At 38.0% G+C, this 24,551-nt stretch overlaps 1 protein-coding gene across 4 annotated transcripts in view; it reads right to left on the reverse strand.

Annotated features, from left to right (window-relative positions):
• The window catches only part of HECTD4 (HECT domain E3 ubiquitin protein ligase 4), a 77,765-nt gene that overhangs the window by 34,834 nt on the left and 18,380 nt on the right, over positions 1–24,551 (reverse strand). The window contains exons 6-34 of one of the 4 annotated variants that reach the window (XM_075434501.1): positions 24,390–24,528; positions 23,244–23,414; positions 21,785–21,977; positions 20,263–20,424; positions 20,054–20,167; positions 18,638–18,778; positions 18,031–18,263; positions 17,478–17,623; positions 15,307–15,377; positions 14,539–14,644; positions 13,779–13,899; positions 12,743–12,865; positions 11,405–11,529; positions 10,197–10,350; positions 9,759–9,859; positions 8,493–8,691; positions 6,872–6,991; positions 5,571–5,675; positions 4,600–4,763; positions 4,000–4,233; positions 3,559–3,751; positions 3,281–3,385; positions 3,109–3,197; positions 2,623–2,798; positions 2,016–2,151; positions 1,732–1,873; positions 1,455–1,621; positions 724–870; positions 238–422 (exon numbers count right to left, since the gene is read on the reverse strand). In XM_075434501.1, the coding sequence (XP_075290616.1) occupies positions 238–422; positions 724–870; positions 1,455–1,621; positions 1,732–1,873; positions 2,016–2,151; positions 2,623–2,798; positions 3,109–3,197; positions 3,281–3,385; positions 3,559–3,751; positions 4,000–4,233; positions 4,600–4,763; positions 5,571–5,675; positions 6,872–6,991; positions 8,493–8,691; positions 9,759–9,859; positions 10,197–10,350; positions 11,405–11,529; positions 12,743–12,865; positions 13,779–13,899; positions 14,539–14,644; positions 15,307–15,377; positions 17,478–17,623; positions 18,031–18,263; positions 18,638–18,778; positions 20,054–20,167; positions 20,263–20,424; positions 21,785–21,977; positions 23,244–23,414; positions 24,390–24,528 (4,262 nt within the window). Of the gene's footprint in view, positions 1–237; positions 423–723; positions 871–1,454; positions 1,622–1,731; positions 1,874–2,015; positions 2,152–2,622; positions 2,799–3,108; positions 3,198–3,280; positions 3,386–3,558; positions 3,752–3,999; positions 4,234–4,599; positions 4,764–5,570; positions 5,676–6,871; positions 7,019–8,492; positions 8,692–9,758; positions 9,860–10,196; positions 10,351–11,404; positions 11,530–12,736; positions 12,866–13,778; positions 13,900–14,538; positions 14,645–15,306; positions 15,378–17,477; positions 17,624–18,030; positions 18,264–18,637; positions 18,779–20,053; positions 20,168–20,262; positions 20,425–21,784; positions 21,978–23,243; positions 23,415–24,389; positions 24,529–24,551 lie in introns of all 4 variants that reach the window. The other 3 variants (XM_075434499.1, XM_075434500.1, XM_075434498.1) reach the window with 3 other exon arrangements.

Raw genomic sequence — 24,551 nt, forward strand, 5'->3', positions numbered from 1 at the left:
TGGCAGACGTGAAATTATCTGCAACATAAACACTCCCATGAGGAGGAAAAGCTAGAATTAAAAAACAACAAGAAGAAAATTGACTTATTTTCACATCTGTTTGTGTGTTCTAAAGAACCCAAACAGTACTGAATTCATGGTGAGCAAATGGCCTATTTTAAATACTTTTACACCCCTTCTCCGGCACTCGGGCCATTCTAAAGCACACAGCAGAAACACAGCTGGCAGCGTTCCTACCTTCTTCTTTCTCCCACTCCACACAGCGATTGGCTAGCACCTGGAAGGCAGCCCAAGCCATGGTGGCCACCTTCTGTTTCTTCGTCTGTTTTTCATTTGAACTAGATTCTGTCTGGCTGCTTAAACTGCAAAGCCGGTCCATAAGTTGTACCAGGCCACTACGTACCAAACACTTCTCTTCGCTCCTGTAGGAGAAAAGAATTCAGATTTTACTTAAGTAACTTCTCAGTCACTAACAACAGACACAATAAAAATCCAAAACGTGCTGTTAACTCAGCAATTAATTACTGCACTTTGCAGAAAGATGGTTCTGTCTCTCCCTTGCACTCCCCAGATGAGACTCTGTATTCAACAGGATGTTCTGATATTGCTCATTATGAAGAAACAGAGTATGTTTACACTACATAATGTTTCTTCGTAAGTCAAAACCTAATAAGGACAGCTGTGAATGCTCTCCTTCCCTTTCTGCAAGAAGTATTTTCATACCTTGTGTAAGGTATAGTGCATAAGAGGCCAATGCTATTTGCACAAGCAATGGGGTAGCGAGCACACAGCGAGACCACAGACGTCATCGTCTCTCCAAAAGCTTCCTGGACTTGTTCCACCATCCCGCCACACGTGAGCTCCTCAATTCTGTTGGTAGTTAGATATTTGAAATAGTAGGCTTTCTAGGTTAAATAAAATTAACAAACTTCCAAATAAAGCTTTCAAAAAATAATAATAATCAACACATATAAAGAATTACTCAAGGAAGATTTAGAAGCAAAACTGCAGGTCAGAATGTTTTAATATAAAATATATGTAAACAAGACAGTATGGTAGTTTGACCTCAGACATGACTGAAATTTGACTACAAACAAAATACTTACAACATATTTATCAAGTTTGGATGACAGTATTAGCATCAGCTAAATCTACCACTAATACCTAACTAACAGGAAGTTAGAATTCAGTCAGGAGAGTAAGATATCCCATATACATATCTGCCGACATGTCATCCCAGTATGAAAGGAAAGTTCATCCACAGCCAAATAAAGCATTTCTTAGAAATTTCTGCCTTTTTACCCCACAAGGGCCAAAGTGGTGGTTGCAAGCTTTGTTCTGCAATCTCGAGCCCTCGCAGCTACTCACTTCTCAAGGTTTTTCTTTGTGCAAAGCAATTTGCTATCTTCTACAGAGACCGAAACATTTAATCACTTTCAGAAAAATAAACAAACCTTGGTCCTCCCTGAAGCACCATGGTCACCGGGCCTACAAGATGCGTCACACCACCGACCCGAACAGCTGCTGTCAGCAAGTCTCGCATATGCACTAGGGCTTGCTTCCTCGTATTCCCACGCCGCCACCTCGTCTGAGCAGCTAGCAGAAAACTGCTGCTGGACACCTAGGAGATTTTGTTTGTTTTTGTTAATGAGACAGAAACAAGACACCTCCCTTCTTTGTGAAAGTTTGCATTGGAACATACAATGATTCAGTGCATTTAAAACCACACACCGCTTGGTCAGGATTCGTTCCAATGAAAGCGAACAGTTGCCCCAGTAAGACACTGTAGGTGGGTTTATCTCTGCTATCCTCAACGGTCAGTGACTGGAGCAGAGTGAAAGAGCTGCTTCTGTGGCTGGTAACGTGGCGGCGCCTGTGAGAATATAGGATCATTACACCTGGCAGCAGTCAGCTGATCCAGTGAAAAAAAAAGTGCTACGCTCGCAAAGTTTGTGATGATTTTAACAAAGGCCACATCATTGTAAAGCAACTTAGCAGAATAAAACCTTGTATACCTTTGACTTGATCGAGCGAACTCGATGTCTTCGTTACCAATCATCTCCAAGTCAGATGGTGCCGACATACTGCGAAGGAAGACGGGCTGGCGGACCGCGTGAGATATCACTTTGGTTTCAGATGCTGATTTACAGGCTGCAATATTAGACAGTAGGAAAGAACGTCACTCCTGGTGTGGGAGGTTATTCACAAAGTGTTTTTAAAAATCACCGTGGACATTCCAGTGAAAGCTTAACATAGGGAAAACAACCTAAGCACGAACTTGTGACTCAGTTCTGAGGACCTTCTTGTTTTCAGGTACTGTTTCAAGTTGGTTTTGTTTTGATTAGGTTAAGCATTTTTTCCCGCAATAATTCAGGAGACTGGAGTTTAAATTCTACATATTACTACTCAGACCTTAATTTACCATCATTATGGCAATCAGAAAACAAAGACTCAACTTCATTTACTGTAAAATAATTTATTTAATTTGAAGAAGTTAAATAAAATTTAAGTTTCATTTTAATATAAGTTAAAGGGAAAATAAGAGAAAAGGAATAAAATATATCTTTAGAAAAAAAGACAAAAAACTAAAGTCCAGTACAGTGCTGGTGATGAGCTATATACCTGGAGTTTCTGCAGGGGTACCAGATATACTTCTTGTGATACCAGCCTGTGCTGCAATAGTGACATGTAGTAACAGCTCTGCTCTGTTCATCAAGCTCTTCACTAATGTTTTTGTTTTTGCTAGGGGATGAGAGGTCTTCTGTACCAGTGAATTCACCTCTTGGAAAAACTTCTCCCTAAGATCATGAAACAAAAATAAAAGCAGCAAACTCAATATTCCTGCTCCCAAGGATTGTTTTCTCTCTATAGGTCTACCAGCCTTTAATGGAATTGGACATAAAATATTTTTGAAACATTTAGTGCCAGCTTCTGTTTCACATCATTAAGTGTCACAGGGTACAATGAGATTCGAGTGTCTGCTTCAATAAGCGTTTACGTACGCGTGCAGCTGTAACCCTGCGTAACTACTGAATGCCACAGCTGCTTAAAGTTGCCTATCTTTTAAGTACCTTGCCTGAACGGCACACTCTACAGCCAGCTACTAACCTTAATGCCAGGACCACATTCTCCAGATCGCTTCCATCAAAAGAAACTTCTTTCATAGAACACAGAAGTTCTAGTTCTTTCATCTTGCTCTAAACAAAGCGAAGGAAAAGGATGAATGCGTATGGAGAGAGCAGCATGAAGCACGAGCACACACAGCAGCCACAATGCTTACCTCATTGAAATGATAATCATAAAAGAATGGGATATTGTTCTCCAGCTTCCCATGCATGGCGTCATCTACCTCACTCTGCCATTTCTGCTCCAGCTCAGCCACGCTCTAAGAAAGAGACAAAAATAACACTTACTGCAGTTGTTCATCTTCAGGAGTAGAAGAGATCTTAAAAGAAGAAATCTGACTACATTTTGTATTTCTGTGTTTCTAAAATGCTGTTAATACACCTTTATTCTCAAAAAAAGTCTTCTGGGTTTTTTGTGTAATTTTATTTTTACCTGCAATTGTCTCTCCATGGCATTTAGCTTCTTAAAGGTCTCTCCCATAATTTTACAAAGTAAATCGTATTCTTCGGCATGTTCCTCCTGATACTGGAAATTTATCAGGGACTGGAGTGCATCAACCAAATTCAAATGTTTAATCACACATGACACTACCATCTCCTCCATTACTTCTGGCTGAATCACTTCCCTAGGGTTACAGGTAAAGCCAAATTGATTAAGCAAGAATAACAGACAAACTTTGACAATGCATATTTACAATTCACTAGATGCTGTATCCACAAACAAGTACTTACAAAATATTAAATGCATACCATCATGCATGACAGGCATGCCGCATCCTTACCATTGCTTTTTTAGCTCACTCACTTTGGCACCAACCATTTCAAAAAAATAAAAGTTGAGTTAGAAAAAGAGAGCAAAACAACGACTGCTTACTTTATACTAGGTCTAAATTGAGGCCGAGCACGTCCAGAAATTTCCCTGAGTTTTATCATGATTCCTGGAGGCAGCCTAATCCTAGGCAGATCAAAATAATGTCCAACGGGAGGCACGAGAACATCAGAAGGGTATGTAAATTCTCTATCTTCATCTATGGTAAGAGGCAGTGGAGAAGGACTTGGTGTAAGGGCTGGAGATATTACACCATTAGCTTCCACCTGCCACTGGCACCTGGAAAAATAAATAAAAATAGATGAAAAGGATTTTTTTTTTTTTTCATTCCCCCCCCAACTCTCCCCCTCGTTCAGAAACACATATTAATCAATAACGCATTACAAAGACAGACTACATATTAACATATTAAGTGTGGCTTGTACCAAGCATAGCCCAATCCTCCTCTACTTACTCTAAAGAAAACCTCTATTCTACAGAAGATTTTCCCAGTTTTAGGCAGCACAGAACTGCTGAACAAACTCTGCATGAAAAATTATCAAAACAACCGCCTTAAAACATGAGACTTGAGCACAACTACACAAGTCAACTTCCCTCAGAAAAACACCCCCACGGAAACTCAGATCAAAAATTTTTCTTCTTTACCTTTGTAATAGTTTAGATCTTAAGAGCTCTTGACAGGTTTCTTCATCTTTGGTAATTTCTGGTCCATTGTATAATATTCGCAGCATAGAACAAGCTAACACCGAAAGGCCAAGTGCCAGGTCAACTAAGAATGGCAAGCCTCCTGACACATCTTCTGAAGACTCCTGTAGTAGGAATAGTGATAAGCTGCACTAATCAACAAACCACAAAGTCCTTCCCCAATATATTTCAAGATAGGAGATTTTATATTTTTATATATAATCTTACATGTAAGATATACCCATCTCATACATCTCTTACACAGAGGTATATTGAAAAAAACGCTTTAACAACTTAAAGCAATACGAACAACTCAAGATAAGAAAAGGTTTTAAACATTATTTTCCTGAACCAAGAAAGAAAAGAAAAGGTAAAGTTATTTTTGGTTCAGTCATTTTCTGGCCTGCAGATCTGTCATCTCACAGACCTAGTCCTAGTTTCCTGGTAGCTGGATTCGAGCTTCCTTTTGTTTGATCCCAGCGTCCCTCCCCTCTCTTCTTCCTAGGCTGGAATTATTACTCCCTCCTTAAATCTCTGAGTTCCAGGTTGTTACAAGATACTCATCTTTCCAAAGAAATCCTGATCTACAAGCAGCAAGAGCTACTACAGTGATTTCACCCAAGGCCAGTGCCAATGACAAGAGACAGGTAAGACATGTTTGGTAGGAACTACCTTCACAAAGCCCGCAGCATGCCACAGACCATGCCACAGGGTACCTTTAGCTAAGGAAATCCAACATCTGAAACTTCGGTCCTTGACATTGTAAAGAGATGATTTGTCTTATTGCCAAAAGTAAGTAAGGTATTACTGTTTTAAATTTCAAACGTTAGCTTCCAACTTTGAAGTGCATTTCTATGTGAACTGAAGTACACAGCAGCCAGAAGATAAACTGAAGCTGAACCTGTCCCACGGAATCTGTCACGTTTGAGTACCTGTGCTCGAACAGTGCAAGCAAAGCCCCACATAGCTTTGTCTGGAGTGTTGTGCTCACGACCACTCCGCATTTCAAAGGAGAAGGTGACTGTATCTCCTTCCACCTTAAAATTTTGATGGGCAGGAGGGGGGAAAAAAAAAAAAGAAAAGAAGAAGATACATTTAAGAATTGAAGCAAACAAACAGGCTTTTAATAAAAGTGGCTTATTTTATGGATTAATGTTTTTAATGACAGTTATCTAAGTACCATTTTTATCTCCAATTATATACTCTGATCTAGGATTCTTCCTTTTTTGTAAGGTATCTTTTAGTGGACAATTTGATTTTAATTTTGCTGCTGGCTAACTACAGTAAAACAAAAAAAACCCCACCGTAGTTATAGAATCGAAAGTAGAATTTATCAAGTCAGTCTGTGTTATACTTGGCCTTGATTTTAATCAAAACACTTCCATTATTTGTCTGCAAGAAACCATGCAATAATTAACAGTTCCCTTCCTGAAGGAAGACAGACAAGCTCTTCAAGGAAAAGAAGAATGTCAACACAGAAGAGTTTGCTAAAAGAACAGTATAAAAATTCGTGTCTGAAAAATCAGTGAAATTCCATTGTGAACAATGGAGTGCTTGTCCGAGATCGCTTTCCAGTTCATTACTTCTTGTTTTTCTTTTTGAAATTATCTTTTGTTATGTATATGAGCCCAGTTTTAGTGTGGGACAATGTAGCACCACAAACACAAATGGAAAAAAAATCATGCTGCATACTATCTGAGGGAGCATACTGCAAAATTCTTCAAATACTGAAGTTTCAAGAAGTTTGAGGGATTTTTCTACCTTAGCTTCACTGCCAAAAGCATCCAATGGAATTTGAACACCCAACACAAATGGTTGGAAAGTTGATACATTTGCTGCTTGGTATCTTTGTGGGTTACCGTTAAAAAAAATGCAGTCATGCCCACGGACCTTACACAGCCTCAGCCTGTGCAAGAATTCCTGCTAGCAAGACAGACTTATGAGAACAGCAGTGCCATTAGAGACTCCAGGGCTGGAACACACCGCCAATCAATTCCAGTAAGACATAACAGAACAAGATAAGCTCAAAGATAAGCATCACACATAACATACAGTTGAGTTCAAAATTATTCCCCAAGGACACAACAGCCCACTTAAGAAGCGATCTCATAATGGATAACCGTAGCACACTTAAAAGCTTGGACTTCACTGCTATCAGGGTTAAAATGGGACTCGACACGGTTTCCAAAGGGGATTTGTCTATGTGAAATATTGTTGGATTATAATACTGTACCTTTACTAAGTCTTTCGGCCAACCAGTTCCTAAGACACTACGGCTGCCATATCCCAGTGTATTGCCTCCATACTCAGCAACCTTCCTACTGTTTGTGTTAGGACCAGCATAGATCACCAACTTCAAAACATAAAATACACTGTTAGACTGTAAGAGAAAAACAAGAAAATCTAATAATAATAATAATACTTAGCACTTACACCGCGCTTTATATTTTCAAAGCGCTTTATCAACATTAACAAATCCTCACAACAGCCCTGTGAGGCGAGTAGGCAAGTATTATTATCCCCATTTTACAGATGGGGAAACTGAGGCAGAGAGAAAATTGAGTGACTTGCCCCTGAGGTCACACAGCAAGTCAGCAGCGGAGCTGGGAGCACAAATCAGGAAAAATCCTAACTTCCAGTCCTCACGCTGAGCTAAGTAGAACATACTGCCTTCCTACTAATACATGGATTGATCTGGCTCCCATCAAAGTTAATATTTTGTCAGTAACTTCAGTGGGAACGCGACGAGGCCCAAAGTTTCCTGGAGGAGTTTAACCAGTAATGGGCAACATTAATATTAAAGACTCTTATAAATAACTAATGCAAATGAGTATCACAGGACTTGTTTTATGTTGAAGAATATATGGCAACAATTAGTAAGCAGCACAAGTAGCTCTCCGATTATACAAAGTAAATAAGCGCTGTTAGCTGTGTTCTCAAAATCGAAAATACTTGTTCATATTAATCCATGTAAACAAGCCATTTATCATCAGGGAAACAAAAGTAACTTTTCCAGTTCTGCCCAGTTTGAACAAACTGTGCTGATCTACAAAGTAGGCAGCTAGGTTAAAATTTGAGAAACAAGCAAAACTGAACAACAGCAAAAATGAGAAGCAAATCAAACAACCAAATCAAACAATTCAAGCCACTGTGAAATGAACTTTAAAAAAATAAAAAACCAAAAAAACCCCACCAAAACTGGAAGCATTGGTATGAATTTTGGAGAGGGGGGGAGGGGAAGAAAAGCCAAACCAACAAAAAACCCCAAAACCCTCTACCTCTGGAGCCTGCTATATTTCTCCTATTTTGTAGCTACCACTACTTCTGACATCTTTTGAGGAAACTTCCTAGTTACAGAGCCTAACTCTTAACAAAAGATCCTCATAACTGATAGGTTTTAAGCATTGAAACTATGACTGGTTCTGAAACAATACACAAGAAGAATTAAACATATACTATTTTTGTTTGTTTCTTCAAGAATAATAGAAATTAAACACCGACTATTTATCTTTACTTTCCTGCCTTTTCTTGTCAATAACTCGTTGTACATTTTCCATCATTTAGCTAAATCTAGTCTTCAGGTGAAACTCAAGAATTCTTTTGAAAAGTTATTCACGCTCATGCCACACAAGAAATAACCTCTCTGTATCCCTGTACTTTACAGCCTTAAAGTAAGTAGACTGTGACATTATGGAGTATGCTAATAAACTCCTATCAATCAAAACCTCCTGCATTACCCTGATCAGTGGAAATAAGGTGCCATGAAAGACAAGGGGCAGAAAAGATGAAAATGGGAAGTGCTGCTGACAAAAATATAAACAAAAGAAAGAATTTCTGAATCGGCCCTTGCTTACCTTATCGTAATCGTATTGTGAAGAACATCTGTTGTCAAATCTAAGATACAAACAGCGGGCTCCTGGAATGTGGACAGTTTCTTTAAATTTATAGTTATCCCTGACGGGATGAACTGTTTCTACAGTCTTCCCAGCAGCCCAGGGAGCAGGGATCTTCAAACCCGTAAGAAAGCCTGGCTCTTCTTTCTCTTCCAGCATTCTGAAATCAAGAGCGAAAAATTAGTCCTAAAATTATACACACAGATTTCTACTATATGTTCAGACGTCAAACTATAAAGTGTTTAAAATCACCTCTCTGTATCAATACACAACAACACAAAGTATTGACTCCTCATTCTGGGCAGAGCTGTATGGACAGAACATGCAGAACTCAAACAGCATGAACTCCGTACATTAGAAATAGCTGCCCCAGTCTCTAACCTGTCAAATCGGAACTTATCCCTATGCTTTCCAATTTCCAAATTATGGTAAACAAGTTAAGCAGCACCATAGAAAAAGTAAATGGTACTATATACGGATTCTAACACACGATTGGTAGCATAGAAAAGCCTCCTCTCCTGGGACAGCACCCAGAACTGACTATACTGCCACAAAACAATATGACTAATATTTCACCGAAGCTTATGATTTGGAGGAGGATTGAAAAAATTTCTTCAGAGTTTTCAAACATCATAGTACACACTACCACAAGTTAATACCACAAATTCTGCAACCCTGCAAATAGCTATGATAAGCATTTTTTATATACTTTTGTTGCGTGTCTCTCTTTCTATGCAGAAGCTGTGTAACTTTGAGCTGAGACACAGGATTTAAATGCAGGACTTAAAATCATTCTTTTTCTCTATGTAGATGAAACCACTTAAGATCTTTCCAATGGTTTTAATACTGTATCTCATGCTGCCACAGCAATTTACATTTTCTGACGATGGTCTTCCTTAGTCTAATTTATTGTAAGAGGAACATTTAGAATTAACTCCCAATGCTTGAGGTGAAGGAAAAACCAAAACAAACCACACCCTGTGCAAACAACCTGAAGATATGAATCATGTAATTGTATATGCAAAAAAAAAAATTAGAACTAATTGCCTTTTGTAAAGGCTTATATATCTCTAAGACAGCCTACAAACCATCACATTCAGCTTTGCCTTAAAAACAAACAAAAAAAAAAGATTGCTGCTTTAAGATTTATCCCACAGCAATGGTCAAATGAACATCACAGCTAAGGTATTTTATTCCATGAAGAGACCCAAATGTGATGAAAATTACCTCTCATCAGGTAACAGCTTCCCTTTCTGTTCTGATGCACCACTGGGGGAACTGTTCAGTTCTGAGAAAACTGGAGACTGAGTTTTCAGCAGCAGCGCAGTCTGCGGCACAAAATACACAGTGTCAGAAACACGCAAACAGTAAATCAACCTAAGATCTTGTTATTGAAGTATATATATATATATGTATATATATATGTTATTGAAGTATAACAATCACACTGTATGTTGTTATTGACAATAAACCATTACTTAGAAGCTGTTGTTCCAAGTCAAATTTAATATTCAGCACTAGCAGCTGTTGTAGCTGTTGAGCAATTCTTCAACCACGATCTGTGGACAACTTGCTGCAGTAAGCTGACTGAGATCTACAGCATTTTAGAACATGCACACCACATCTTTCTTCCTTTGTGGACAACTGCTGAAACAAAGGCCATACCTGGCTTGTGTAAAGAACCAGCTGCACCAGCTGAGGCATCAAGGCATCAGCCATAGTTAGTGTCTGCAAATTTGGATGCATCAGAGAGGTCAGCAGGACGGGAAGCAGATGACCAAGCATAGTAGCCTTCGTAATTTGCTCCAGGCCTTTTAATCTGTGAGGAAAGTCAAGGTTTACATAGTAACAATTATATTTTCACAGAGTAGCACTACTATTTTTAGTCATCTGTTTAATCTTGTAACAGACTCCTTACTTAGGCAATTCAAAATTCAGCAGAACACATGTGCATTATATTTTTTTAAAAACCCGGAAACTTAGTATCTTGAAAACACTACCATTTCTCAAAAGCCTTAGCATCCTAGTCTTTGCTGTCAATTCTTACTAAACAATGATAGACCAGAAGACATTAAATTAAGAGTTTAATAATTACTTAGAAAATTATAAGCTCCCACAGGCATGGGATGAAAGTCCACATCAAACACAAATGTATTTGTTCAGTGTGTGTACCAGGCTCCCAGCACACATAGCTCAAAATACTTTAAAAGAATCTGTATCTACAAAAATATATTTGAGCATGAAACCCATCTGAAAATATCTCAAAGGAATTGTGTATTGTCAATAAACAAAACTAATCTTGCGGGCACAGAAACTGAAAGCTGAAACACAACTAGGAGAGGGAGGTGTTTGTTTAAGGAGAAAAAGCTCACAGCTTTTGTTCACATCCCATTCCCAGCATATATTTTTACATGGAGGGTAGACAGGGCAGGGCAAGGTGATGTTATCTGAAGAAATGTGCAGGATATCACAATAACATCCAAGACTTGTCATGGATAAAATATCTAGTCCAGCTACTAGACATGTAATAGTCAGGAATTAAAAACCAAAACATTTGCCCTAGCTTACAGGAATATTCCCAGCTGACTAACTACAGCCTGTTTCCAGTTACCCTGCTCATAAATACCATCATAACTGACTAAAATCCTTACCAATTTGAAGTTTCTATAGATTATCAAGCTAGTAGTACTGACATGGAGAGTCTGATTCTACATTCTTCAAAAGGTACGTGCTAAGCAGATGATACAGTAAGAAACAGTTCCTGTACATTCCAAGCTCAAGCATGAAGTTATAAAGAATACGTAATGCTAACAATAAGCCACAAAAAGCAACAGTTTACTGTTTTCAAGCTAGCATACTCATGCTTGTCTTACCTTTGCTCTCTATCAGAAATGTCACTGTATATTAGTGCTGTAGTGACTTGTTGCAGCATTTCTAAGACTTCATCACATCCCGTCAGAATTTGTGTAGCAAGAGACAAAATGCTGGTCTTTAGCTCCTAGGTACAAAAAGAGTTATAGGATACTTAAATTCTTAGAGAATACAAAAAAAAAAAGGACAACAGAACAACGTGATGGATTTTCAAATTAAAATAATGATAATGTGACCTGGCAGGCCTGCAGCAGTAGATTCATCCAAGACTTAAATTTGATTATTGCTAAGCCCCAAAGTGCTGGGAGAAACTAGGTACATATTTTACAGGATGCACACCCAGTTTCTAGAGGGAAGGAATCCCCAAGTCCAGCACAGAAGAGAGAGCTGTTAGCCAGCCAAGGTACAGCACTGGTGACAGAATGTCCTAGCAGGTATGAGGATCACTGTAGAGAGAGAAACTGAACAATGCAAACATGAGTGAACAGTGAGACAAGAAAAGTAATACAATATTTAGCATTTACTCAATGAGCCTGAACAAATAACTTTCAACTGCAGCAGATTACAAGCACACAGTCTCACAGAGTAGCAGACAAAGCCAGCTTAACAAACAATACCAGAAATTCAGAAGTCAATACCACTATAGAAGAATCATTACTGTTACAGAAACTACTACAAGATGACAGCCTGCATGCTAGGACAAGTCTTGGCTTCTACGAGTTCATTCAAGACTATTCAAGCAGTAATATAAAATGACACAATTTTAATAAACCTTATACCAACAAAACAACCACTGTCCGCAAACCTTGTCCTCTAACAATTTCCTTGCCACAAACATTATTCACGCTACTTCAGACAACAGATTCAGGTGGCTCTACATAAGATTTCTAAGTTAAAACTGCAAAAAAGCAGAAGCCATGTAATGCAAATGAGAAAACCCTTTCCTATTTAAATCTAAAAAATATTTTTAGGACCACTTAACTGATTTGGAGAAGAGAAAGCACGGGGGGTAATGTATCCAGAAAGAATTCCTGGCACATGAGTTTTCTTACTAGCACTTACTAATTAAAATACATTTTAAATATCATTACACATGTATTTAGGAAGGGAAGTGTCTGCTCTCCCTGACAATATAGAACCCGAGCTGGAACACTGAACACAGAACAACTGCAGACTTTAGCTGGAGAACAGGAAAAAACTGTCTACAGTAATTTGACTAAATCAAGAGGAAAAGAACCAACAAAACAGTGTAAGTAGAATGTATTACAGAAACAAGAGGTGTCACAGGAACACTGACTGTAGAGAGCCATACTAGAATAAAACTTGGTGTTTACCTGTACCTTCAATGTCTCTCCCTGCAAGGAGCTGTCACTGTCATCATTTTCATCAGGTTTAATCAAAATAGTGTTACTGAGGAGGTGGTTCTGTACAGCCATCAGATACCGCAAACACGAAGATGCAGCCTTTAAGAAAAATAAGTACACTTTACATTATCTAACCCCTTTAATCAACCTTGATTTAGGCAGACCTTGTACTTTGAAACATAAGTGAAAAAAAGGTGAGGGAGAGGACAAGCAGAAGCAAAAAGTGACCTCCCTTAAATCGGCAAGAAAAATTTCTGTTCAACACAAGCTTGTTAATACGTATTTAAGAAAAGAAACTGGTTGCAAAACACTGAACTTCGTGAAATAACTTGCAAAACTTATAAAGAAGCAGTACTGTTTTATTCAGGTATGCAACATTATAGCAATATTAAAGTACTGTAACATTAATTAATTCTTAAAAGATAATGCCACCATAGAGCTAAATTTAATTCACATGCCTGAAGGTGACGGTTCCATGCCACTGCTCCTTCCCACCCTCCTGCAGCACAGGCCATGACTTGCTGTCCCCTCCCAGGGTTCGCATGCAAGCTCACCTGCCCCTGCCATCAGCCAGATCAGGGAGCTGACCCCGCTGAAAACGTCTATGCATACTTTTACCACTGAATAATGTCACATTTCACTCATTTTTGTCTGTAAATGATAATCCTTTCTGCTTGTATGAATCATTGCACACAACTGTAGAAAGAGCTTATTTTAAGTTGCTGTAGAGTATGAAGATTGAGATACACAAAATTCCTTTAAACAGCTACCTGAGCAATTGGAAAAATATATCCACATAACCCAGTTTTAGCATTACTGTACGATTTACTTTGCTGTAAGAAATTGTTTCTTCCTTCCCTGCACAGCATAAACAAAAGACATTCTTTTCCTGTATTTGTTAAGACACACAACTATAGAAGTTTCACCTCTATATACTCAGTGAAGATGATGGCTCTAAGGAGGAACAGAAACCAAAGGCAAATACACTTCTAACAATACACATTTTACTTACAGGCACAGTTGAAAGAAGCCTTTGAAAATCATCTTTAGATACAGTTTGGCACTTGGTGATTAAGACACAAGATTCTCGGACAACAATCTTGAGAATGTAGTGCAAGAGCTCATCATTTAGTCTTCAAAAAACGCAAGAAAGATGTGAAACGTTAAAAGTCTAATTACAGCATATTTTGTATAGCTCATCCCAAAAGTCTCTGCAAGCTGTATCACAAATTATGTGAAACCAAAACAAATATCTGCTCAACTTCAGAGATTCAGACACAAAGAAAACCAAGCCTGAAGTGTTTAACAACAATCAATGCAGCCGATTACAAGTAATTTCCTGATTTCCTGCACTGACATAAATCTATGACTTCTAATGACTCCTAAAAAAAGGCCTCTCCCAACTGGAACAGGTACTCGAGACTGACAATTCTACTGCCTAAAAGTCACCTAACGTAGTGAGACAGAGAGCAACGTCATAACGTCGTACTTGTGACTTATCATCCACATTTACCACACACATGGTAAGTAGCAGGGAATCCAAAACTACATCTATGTAGAGAAGTCTCCAAAGTTATCCCTAAAATGTCAAACTTCTCTCTCCCTTGTCCTAATGAAATTCCACCCGCTATGGACACAAAGACAGTATTTCAGGTCATGCTGCCAGTAAGATAACAAGCAATTTCAGCAGAATTGTATGCAAGTTTACCTAAAGCAAATAACAGAAACACACATTATAAATGGGGGGGGGAGAGCATATTGTTGTGTTTTACCTATAATGATCATCATCTTCACTTCCAAATCTGTTGTTCTGAAGCTGCTCAGCTAAATTAGTCAGGATAACGTCACGAAGTTGAGAGAGACCGCTATTTCTCTCCCCTAAAATGGAACGCAAAAACTTATGCAAAATTGCATTTTACAGAATTAATTTATTTCTATTTCCTCAGATATCTTAATATATGCTGCTTCTCAGAAATTACTATATTTGCAGTGTAACGTGATTCCCTGTTGATATTACAGACTGTTAAAACTTACTCTGTACATAGCACTGTTTTAAATTCCACAGACTCTGATGCACAAACGTGTTCCTACGAAGTAACAAATAACTCTGCATCAGCTGCTTCCAAGTCCAGACTCCCATTTCATGGTGAATGCAAGCAGATTATTACTCTCTCACCAAGTTACTGTGTAATTGCCATAGGTAACACTAACTGCTAACTACCTGTTCTAAAATATGACTTGGACAAGAAACATTACTAATAGTGATTACAAAAGAGAACTTTAATCCTTTTCAATTTCAAACTGCTGCCTGATTCAGACAAATTTTCCTTTTCTACACCTAACATACGCTTGACCACGTAGCCATTCAGCAGGCAGCTTCAGAATTTGAAGAACTCCGTAATGTCCTAGAACAGGATGGGTTTAAAACAGACTAATGCTCAATATTCTGACTGTTCTCCCTCCATAGGCTGAGAAGTATTTTCACTTTTTGTTTTCAGTTAGAAAAAACACACTCTCACAAGTCAATAAGACAGTCTCACCTTCAGTTAAGACCAATTTCAATAAATTATTGATTTCTGCTTCTCCAGGATACAGGATATTTAAACCAGAGCTAAAGAAAAAAAAAATAAAACCACTTCTTACTTAACATATTTAAAAGTGAGTAAAATAATCTCAATGGACGTGATAAATGGCTTTACAGAATCTCAGCTTAGTATCTGACATAACATTTACAATGACTACGTAATAGCTTCTTCCAACCTAGAAAGGCATCCTCCATATTTTAACATTTATATTAGTCATAAAATAAGCATCAGCTTTCTCCAGAAACCTCTTCTAATCAACTATATCTTATTGTTTCGATCCCAAAGCTTCTTCAAGAGCTATTTGCTTCCCTCTGAGAAACCCCACATTAATCACTTGTACACATGACAGCACGATTCTCTTTCCAAGAAACAGACAGATGTCAGAAGGAATGGATGATGGCTTAGAGAAGGACTCAACTCTGGTGATGGTGGAAGAGCTGTGGCTTAGCTGTGATAAGTACAATGAAAAATGAGAGACTAATCAAGAAGTCACTACTGTTACATTTTTATATTTATTGAAGACTGGCTCCTCACAGAAGTCTTAGTTTAAGCTAAGCAGAAGCTTCTAGAACTAGCATTTCAGAAACAACGCAGTTATGCAGAAATACTCCTTGTGGAGATACTTTTTCCTGTAACTTGTGATGAACTTCGTCCTTTCTACAGGAATTACCACATCAAGATAGAAGATCAAAATAACTTCAGAGGAGTACTTCATGACTATCTGAAGTGTTGAAACCATCCTGCAGACTTTTTCTTATTTTCTTTTTCCCTTTTCTTTTTAAATAACACTTCCACTGAAAAGAAAACTTGTATGTTTCTCAGCTTCACACTGAGAGCAGAGATTATTGCAGCTTCCCTCCCTCCAGCTCATGCTGACCAACTTGTGATACAAACATCAGGAAAATTATCACACATTGCAAGCCAAGTCCGAGGTTTCCATTGGTATCAGAATCCCCCAGTGAGAAAACAGGGGGAAGAAGATACTACCTAATCCCCATCTCTGACTTTTTTACAAGTCATTGGAAGATACAGGGTTAAACAAGGGAAGACTGCAGCAGCTGTCTGTACAGTTGACAGGATACACTTTTCGCTGTCAAAAAGCCAGACCCTGAAAATGCTAGATAATCACACTAAAGACACGCTGTTGCTCTTCACTCACAGAGCTGCATAAAGCAACTGAAATGTGAAATGTCGTGATTCACACAAAAAAAATGCAGGTTGATCTTCAGAAGATTTTGTTCTCAACCTTTGGAGCACTTCCCACTTGAAAGCAGATTATATTTGTACTTAGGACGTTGGCGACACCGTTCCTTGTCCTTGAGATTTCTGTTACCTCGTTTTCGTGATACACAATCGCACTTTTTGCTCCCTTCCCTGTACTTAGTCATTCTGCTATTTTGACAAGCCGGAGAAAGGAAATTACACAGCATCAGGCTGAAGGGATGCGGTAGCTAACATGATGTGGAGCTGAAGCAACCATCCTGTTCAAGCGTTTGATGACCTGGTATACCAGCCCAGAGACAGAATGCCCACCCTGCGACCAAAATACATTCCTGTTTGTCTTGAGAAAGGCAGGTTTGTGTTCAGAAGTCTTATTATCTTGCCTGTGTTTTTCCCTAGGCCTTCAATCTTACACCTTTCCTCAAGCATTATTCATTCTGCTTCCTCTCACATTCCTTCTGTTCAGGAGAATTTCAGCATTGTCACGGGAGACACTGGTATAACAGCTGACAGCACTAGCTTTGCCTACTCCAGAACACCAATGAACTACATAAGCCAAATATGGAAGTCATTCTAGCCATCACTGAACTGCAGAAAGCTTTACTTGAATTCAGCAGCTATACTACAACAAACACTAAAAAAAACTCAACCTAAAGAATGCAAATAAAAAGCAACAAATGAAAAGCATGGAAAGTAATTAGTATCTGTTTTTTCACTGTCATCATGACAAACACACTTTATTTCCCTTCTTCTACAGATATAAAACGTATTCATTTTATCATACTATGTCAACCTAAATTTTACCACATTAATTTAAAATTAAACTGCTGAGTACGATTTGAATGCTTATCTGTTACAAAATTTTCAAACTAACTTAAGTTTAATTTGACAAAACAGATACTTACCTAATAGCTAGACAAACCTCCTTCTGAATTTCAGAGCAGATCTGATCCCTCGGTGCCATCAGTAACTGCCAAAGTAACAGGCCAGACCTTCTAACAATATCTCTGTTTCTTTCGGTTTGTGGGCTGAAGAAAAATTTAAAAACCACCTAAGAAAAATTAAACACAACAAAATTAAAAATTTAAACTTTGTTCACATTAACTCTTTTGGCAGTCATTTCCTCAAAGTATTTGTCTAGGTCACCAGAAATCTCAAGAGTCCGAAACTGACATTGTATTAAAAAAAAAAAAAGGGAATAAAAGAAAGAAATAAGGAAGTAATCTCTCTGGATTTTATTTTAATCCATAAAGGTGGCAATTACACTAACATTTAAATTAGGACTCTTCAATGGGTGTATAGGATACTGCAAAGCTACTGCTAAGTCAATCTCAATTAAATCGAATGCAACGGAGAAAAAAAAAAACCCTAATAAAATCAAGTGGTTGTCCGTCTACTAAAACAAGATTTTACTTTTTTAAGTGTTTCTTGTGAAGTACATTTAAGAGGCCTTTGTACCTGGAAGACAACAAGGATGCAGCGTATTATACAAGTATCTCCATTCACCATAGCTTTTTCCATAATGTCACAAATACTGCTGAGATGATGCGCTTCAATGGGATGCTGCTTGCCCAGAAAATTTGTTATGGGAAGATTGTTGCTGGCTGCAAGCAGGTTGAGTTGGTGGATGCACATGGCACCAACATGGTGCAGTAACTGGTTAATAACCTCATTTGTGGTTGTTGCTTCCTCTAGAAGAAAAAAAGCAGTTAAAATGCTGTCTACAAACACACGCAAAAATGCTGCTGCTAAAATGCAATGTATCATCATCATCATCATCTCCTCTAACTTCAGGACACCCGCCCACACGATAAACAAAAGAATCACCCATGTCACTTTTTTCATGTGCTAAAGGTAGCAAGAACCTGGAAACTTCCATACACGCCTCGCTTTTTCCTTTCTCAAAGCAAAGACAAACTATGACCAATATTTATAACAACTTTGCAAGGAAGGACTCGGCTTTGAACAGAAAGTTTCAGAAAGTACTTTCCGTATATTTATTCTGTGATAATTGTACATTTCAGTTGCACTTTGTCTCAAATGCTGACGTGCAGGTTTCCCTCACCTTTGGGCTCTGTAATGATGTGACTCACTCCCAGTCTCTGGCAGACGCAATGGAACGCCTGGTTCCCAGGATTACACCACTGATCAATATAATCATTGGAGCATGTCCATATCATGTTGTTCATAGTATCGTAACAGGCACCTAAGAAAAGGAAAATATTTTGCACATCAAATTTTAAAATGTTTGTGAGAAAACCAGACTGAAGTATTTTTATAGCAGATATAAATCCAAATTATTTGCTTTAGAAGTTCTCTGTTGTGTGACAGTAATTTAGTAACAACGCGTTGGAATGAAAAACATTAAGAGGAGCTTTCTTAACAAAGGAATGAAGCGAATGCACAGCCCTTTGGATATTTGAAGTAAATGTACAACAGCATCCCTTGCAGGTAAATACTCCAGTCCTCGTTATTTCTAAGCATGACTACGTAACACGTATCATTCCTCCACAAGCTTATCACACACTGCCACAGTGCGTAAGCTAAAAATAGCTGAGTCTGGCATCAGATACTAGCAACTTCTAGAAAGAGTAGAGGGGGAAAAAAGTTTCAAATTTACTTCACTACAGCTACTGACGATTAGGCACCTTAGAACTTGTTTTAAAGGTCGTGTGGTAAAAACACAATAACTTTATATAGCTGACAGTTTGCACGGTGCAGCTGTTAACAAAATTTTAAGCTTAGAGACTCATCCCCTGAAAAGCTTAAAGCCTACAAACACAAGCAGTTCCAAAACAGTAAATGGAAAGGGATGAGTGGATTATAGACATGACTGTTCTATGACAAAGATACTTACCATACTTTAATATTATTTCAAACCATTTATCTCAAATATTTTGAAGGAATACATTCTTTCTTAGGGAACATAAAAACACTGCTTATTAAAATGCTAGCAGTGATTTGCAGTGTTTAAGTAGCATGGACACTGCTCAAAAGATTATTGTACTATACCAAGCAGGTAAAAAAAAGAAAGGGGGGGAGGGCGGAAGGGAGTCCTGAAGAAAACACTCATGAAGTTTCAGTCATAAAGCGATACGGAAATCAGAAATAGCTCCAAAATCTTTCCAGCTAAAATGTGTACATGTATTTCCAAATATAGAAATAAGATACTCCAAAGTTTGTAGCGCCTTACAGCGTAAACAGGGTATAAAAATCAGACTTCTTTCAAGATTCTTTTCTGCTGCAGAAAACACTTTTCTTGAGCTTGCAGCTGAAACTGCAAAAGCAAGATACTGGAAATTCCTCCAGGGAATTCTGAACTTTCAAAAATGTTACATTTACAAAATTTCACCAGAGACATGAAACCTCACCAACTGCAGAGCTGCTTACTGCAAATTAAAATCCAGACAGATTATTTAGAATCTGAAGGTTGGATATGCCTAGTTCCGAAATATTCCCAGAAAAGCGATGTACTTCTTACCAAGACCTGGAACTAGAGCACCACGTCCCAGCGAACTTCCTGCAGCATCGATGAGATCTGCCCGGCTTGTGAACTGCCCATCCGAAATATTGAACACCAAGCTGGAAGCAAGAACTACACAGAAAAAAGTCTCCAATAAATTTCTGAGAAGCTTATTGTATTTCAGAAAACCGAGGATTTAAGTCGGACGCATCTGTGGCAGACCTTACTTTTTAAGGACGACAAAGCACTTGTTCCTCCGAAGAGCGAGCGCGTTGCCGAACTGCCTGACCCACCTGGGGGTGGGACCAGCATCACCAAGTAGGTTCCACATGTGTATATCGGAGTCTTCCTCAACATCTTCAGTGGCAGCCCACAGCTAGTGTTTGCAGCTGAAATATTAAACAGGAAAATGCAATACAAACAGGTATTTCTTCATCATGTGAAAAACTCATAATAACAGGCAGCAAAGAAGGCAGATTTCTATGTAGGGCTTCCAATAAATCAATGTGGAAATCCATTTAAGGTACATTTTGCAGCATTTAGAAGTTGCTTTAAGAAGTTGTATATAGGGGTGGCCTCCTAATCCCACATATTCAGCGTCAGTCCCCCGGAGGACATAAACAGTTTCACAGGTCATTTATCTAAAGAGAACCACTTAAAAACTTAATTTAAAAAAGACAGCAATCTCTAGTTTCCAAATCAGGAAAATTAAGAGCCCAAAATTTAAGTATAAACAAAACCATTTTAAGAATTGTATGGTGATAAACATACTGAAAGCAGCAGTGTCTTAGAGCCAAATAATCTTGTAACATAGAGAGATCATTTGAGATTCACTACACATCTACTATTTTAAGTTCTCCTGCTCCACATGAAACGTATACAGTCATAACGATCTAGCTCCTGCCACAGCTGATCAACAGTTTTCTGAGCACTGACTAAAGAATTATCCAAGAATAACCACTTCTTCTGTAGCACTCTAGTTGTTAACTGGCAAAACACAGCCTTTAAAATACCTCTTCAAGCTAACTCTTTGCCAATTTCCCTGTAATATCTATTTCCTGTATAATTTTATATCTATGGAAATGCCTTTCATTGTTTAAAATTGAAGAAAGAAAACTCATGTACGTATGAATGAAGAAGTAATTCAGGATAAACTGAATAAAATCTTACCTCAAGACAAATCTTACAAAGCTCCAGATCATCCTGAAAGCCACCAATGCCGTTCATTCAAGATTCCCTAAATAACTTGCGCAGTTTTGGCAAAGCCCATAAAAGAATACCCAAACATTGTGCAAATTACCTCAAAACGGCAATATTACCACCAACTTCTAATATTCAACTTGCTTGTGAAACAAGTTTCCTTTTCTAAACTGCAGTCCATTTTTACATAGGAAATAGAAGCCCAGCTGAACGGCCAGCAGAGAAATGCAATTATCTGTTTGATCAAATGCGGCATAAAGCAGTCCTGTAATTTAATACATGGGGGAAAAACGGTGGTACGAGCAGTCTTCCCGTTTTTCTTTCTTAAACTTTTCTCACAATCAATGCCTGATTTAGCAAAGGAACTTGTAATTCAAGCATTAGGCAAACGCTGCATATGTATTTCAAACACTTCTTTCAGAAAAAAAAAAGCACACTTTTTTTTTTTACATGTCCCAAAAGGTTAGTAATTACTAGAACTGATCCTATATGTGTTGAGGAACAAACCATGAAAAACAGTTACTGAGAGTCAGTAAAACCTCTTCTGACCTGCTTGGTCCTCCTTCAATGTGTTGGAGATGGTAGAGCCAGTGAGAGCAGCCAACGTTGCTGACGGGGAGGCTCTGTACCTAGACAGCCTACTCAGAAGCATCTCATTTATACTCTTTGCAGATTCACCCTCTTTTCTCATTAATATAATTCGTTCCTGTAGAGGATTTGCTATACATACGCCATTTTCAACCTATTAAAATGGAGAAAAAAATACTTGTAGATATTGAAATCCACAGGAGACAGACTACCTCATAATTGTACAGTAAAACTGAACAATACAACATATCAAGTAGGGATACAAACTTAAACTTAAACCCTGCTGGCAGAATTTCTTACACAAAAAGTGTTACAGAAGCCAGACAGATGAGTATCTGTTTTGTTTGTGACTCTGTGGTTCAATACAGTATCTTCTATTTCGTCTGTCCTCAAAGACAAAACTGCTGGCCGTATCTTAAGTTCATTTATGGAACTGTACTTAAAAATATTTAAACTCCCTGTATTCGCAGTGACATTTAACTGCAAGTTTTGTAAAAAGAGGTCTTTAAATCACCTGTCAGCCAAAAAGTGTAAGCAATAATTTTCTTAGACCATAAACTTCAGGGGACGTGTTATTGAAGAATGCACCTCTCAATGAAGGTAAGATCTGATTTACAGCATTAGGCGTTCTCCATAAGTCGTCCTACTATACCCTCCCAGTTCCAGCTCCACCATCCCACTAAACACTGCTGCTGTACAGTAACTGCTGGGCAGATACACAGACACACACCCAAGTACTCCATCAAAGCTAAACTCTCGTACAATTTCCACTATCAATGCCAGAGGTCTATGAATTACTATAAATTCTGCCAATAAAATCTTAGACTGAGGTGCTTCATTGTCAAATTAAAACCCACACACAAACTCCAGCATATATATGTATATACACATACACACATATAAGCCATTGAGAGAAACGAGAGTTCAAACTACTGATACATTTCTCTAGACTTAATATTTTGAAAGGCATTTGTTTTTACACTAAACCCAATGATTGTCATGCAACATAAAAACCATTTTAGGCTCTAAAACGCAGTGTAGACAAAACAATTGTATTAGTAACTTGGGGGACCTGATTGCCTTTTAACACAACGAAGCAGATCCACAGTAAACAATGCTTTAAATCCTAATAAACTGAATTACTGTCCCAGCATAAAACTTAATTGTTAATTATAATAAAATACATTTTACATTACAAGACAATTCATCCTGCTGGAGTACGATTGTCCTCTGAAGATATAATTGAACAATACACCTTCTGTTCTGTTAAAAGCTATTTCATAAACACATTACAAACAGCTATTCAAATTACACATATCAATAATCAAACCTAACATGTTGATTCAAAAATGCTGATATTTAATTAAGCCACAGGCATGCTACCAACTCCAGAGTCATAGAAAACACATAATTTGCTTACTATAAGTTCAAAAATATCCATAAAGACAGAATGGCCTTTTGGTGTTTTTTCATTGAGGCTTGCAGGAGACCAAATCCAGTAGAAATATGTACCATCTGAAGAAAGATGCACGGTGGTCATAGTACTGCCAACTGGGAAGTGATTTACTGGCATTGGGATTATTTGACATACCTATGAGAAGGAGAGCATCTTAACAGTTCTTATTTTGAAGTCTGTTCTTATGAGTATTAACAGCTTGCTTATAAATAAACAAAGACCAAGTGCCGTTAGTCCGTAAGAGGCTTATTATTGGACATAATAGTACTATTGCATTTATTTGTTACGAAGAGCTACTCTACAATGCTTGCCAAATGGATCTAATGCATACAAAACAGCTTATATATCTAGCCATTTAACATATCCAAAAATAAAAGATTCACCTCCTCTCTAACGCTTGAGAGCATGCCCACAGTACCATAAGGAAAATATACATGCTAAGGAGTTATCTACTCTCTGCAACTTCTCTGAAACATTACTTCAAACTTCGGAAGAAAAAGGGGATCCAAACATTCTCAGCTTCAGGAAACACACTGGACATAAATGAGCATATCCATCCTTAAAACCATGGCAGGAAAAAAACAAAGTAAACAAACTATCCATTTTTACAAAGGATGACAGTTGTTTATCTACAAACCAGATTGAGATCAGAAACAATACCTGAATTTTGTTACAGTACCAGAATAATGAACTGTTCAGGAAGATTATGTTTTCAGATTAAGTCAAAAGTCCATTTTGTCACTGTTCGATTGTTGTATAATTTGACAGTACTATATTCTAGCTCTTACAATACTATCATAAGTAAATACATAAGTACACTGTCATAAGTACAGTATAAGTCTGTATATACATACACGTGTATATACCCTCATATATATATATGCATAGATATATACACACACATAAACACAGGGAAACCAAGCAATATCTCTAATATAACTTACAACTTCTATCATGCAATGCTTTCGATGGGGGTTTATAAAAAGTCAGTTTCACAAAGCCAAAAGAAAAAACTTCAAGGACAAAACTAATTAAAGCTAGAAATGACTGTGACTAATTAAGAACATTTTCTTACTCTGCACTCACTCAGCAATGAACGGTTCCTTTTACCTGAAGGGTATGCTGATCCACAACCTGGAAAAGGGAGTGAGGCTTGTTATCAAAAGAGACAGGCCGATGAAGCAGCTTGCTGTTGCCAAAAGCAACCCACCCAGTCTCCAGCTCCTCATTACGGCAGTACACAAAACCTCTGGCAAAAAAGCAGTATATTAG

This window comes from Opisthocomus hoazin, chromosome 13, assembly GCF_030867145.1.
Source record: "Opisthocomus hoazin isolate bOpiHoa1 chromosome 13, bOpiHoa1.hap1, whole genome shotgun sequence".
NCBI classification, from domain to species: domain Eukaryota; kingdom Metazoa; phylum Chordata; class Aves; order Opisthocomiformes; family Opisthocomidae; genus Opisthocomus; species Opisthocomus hoazin.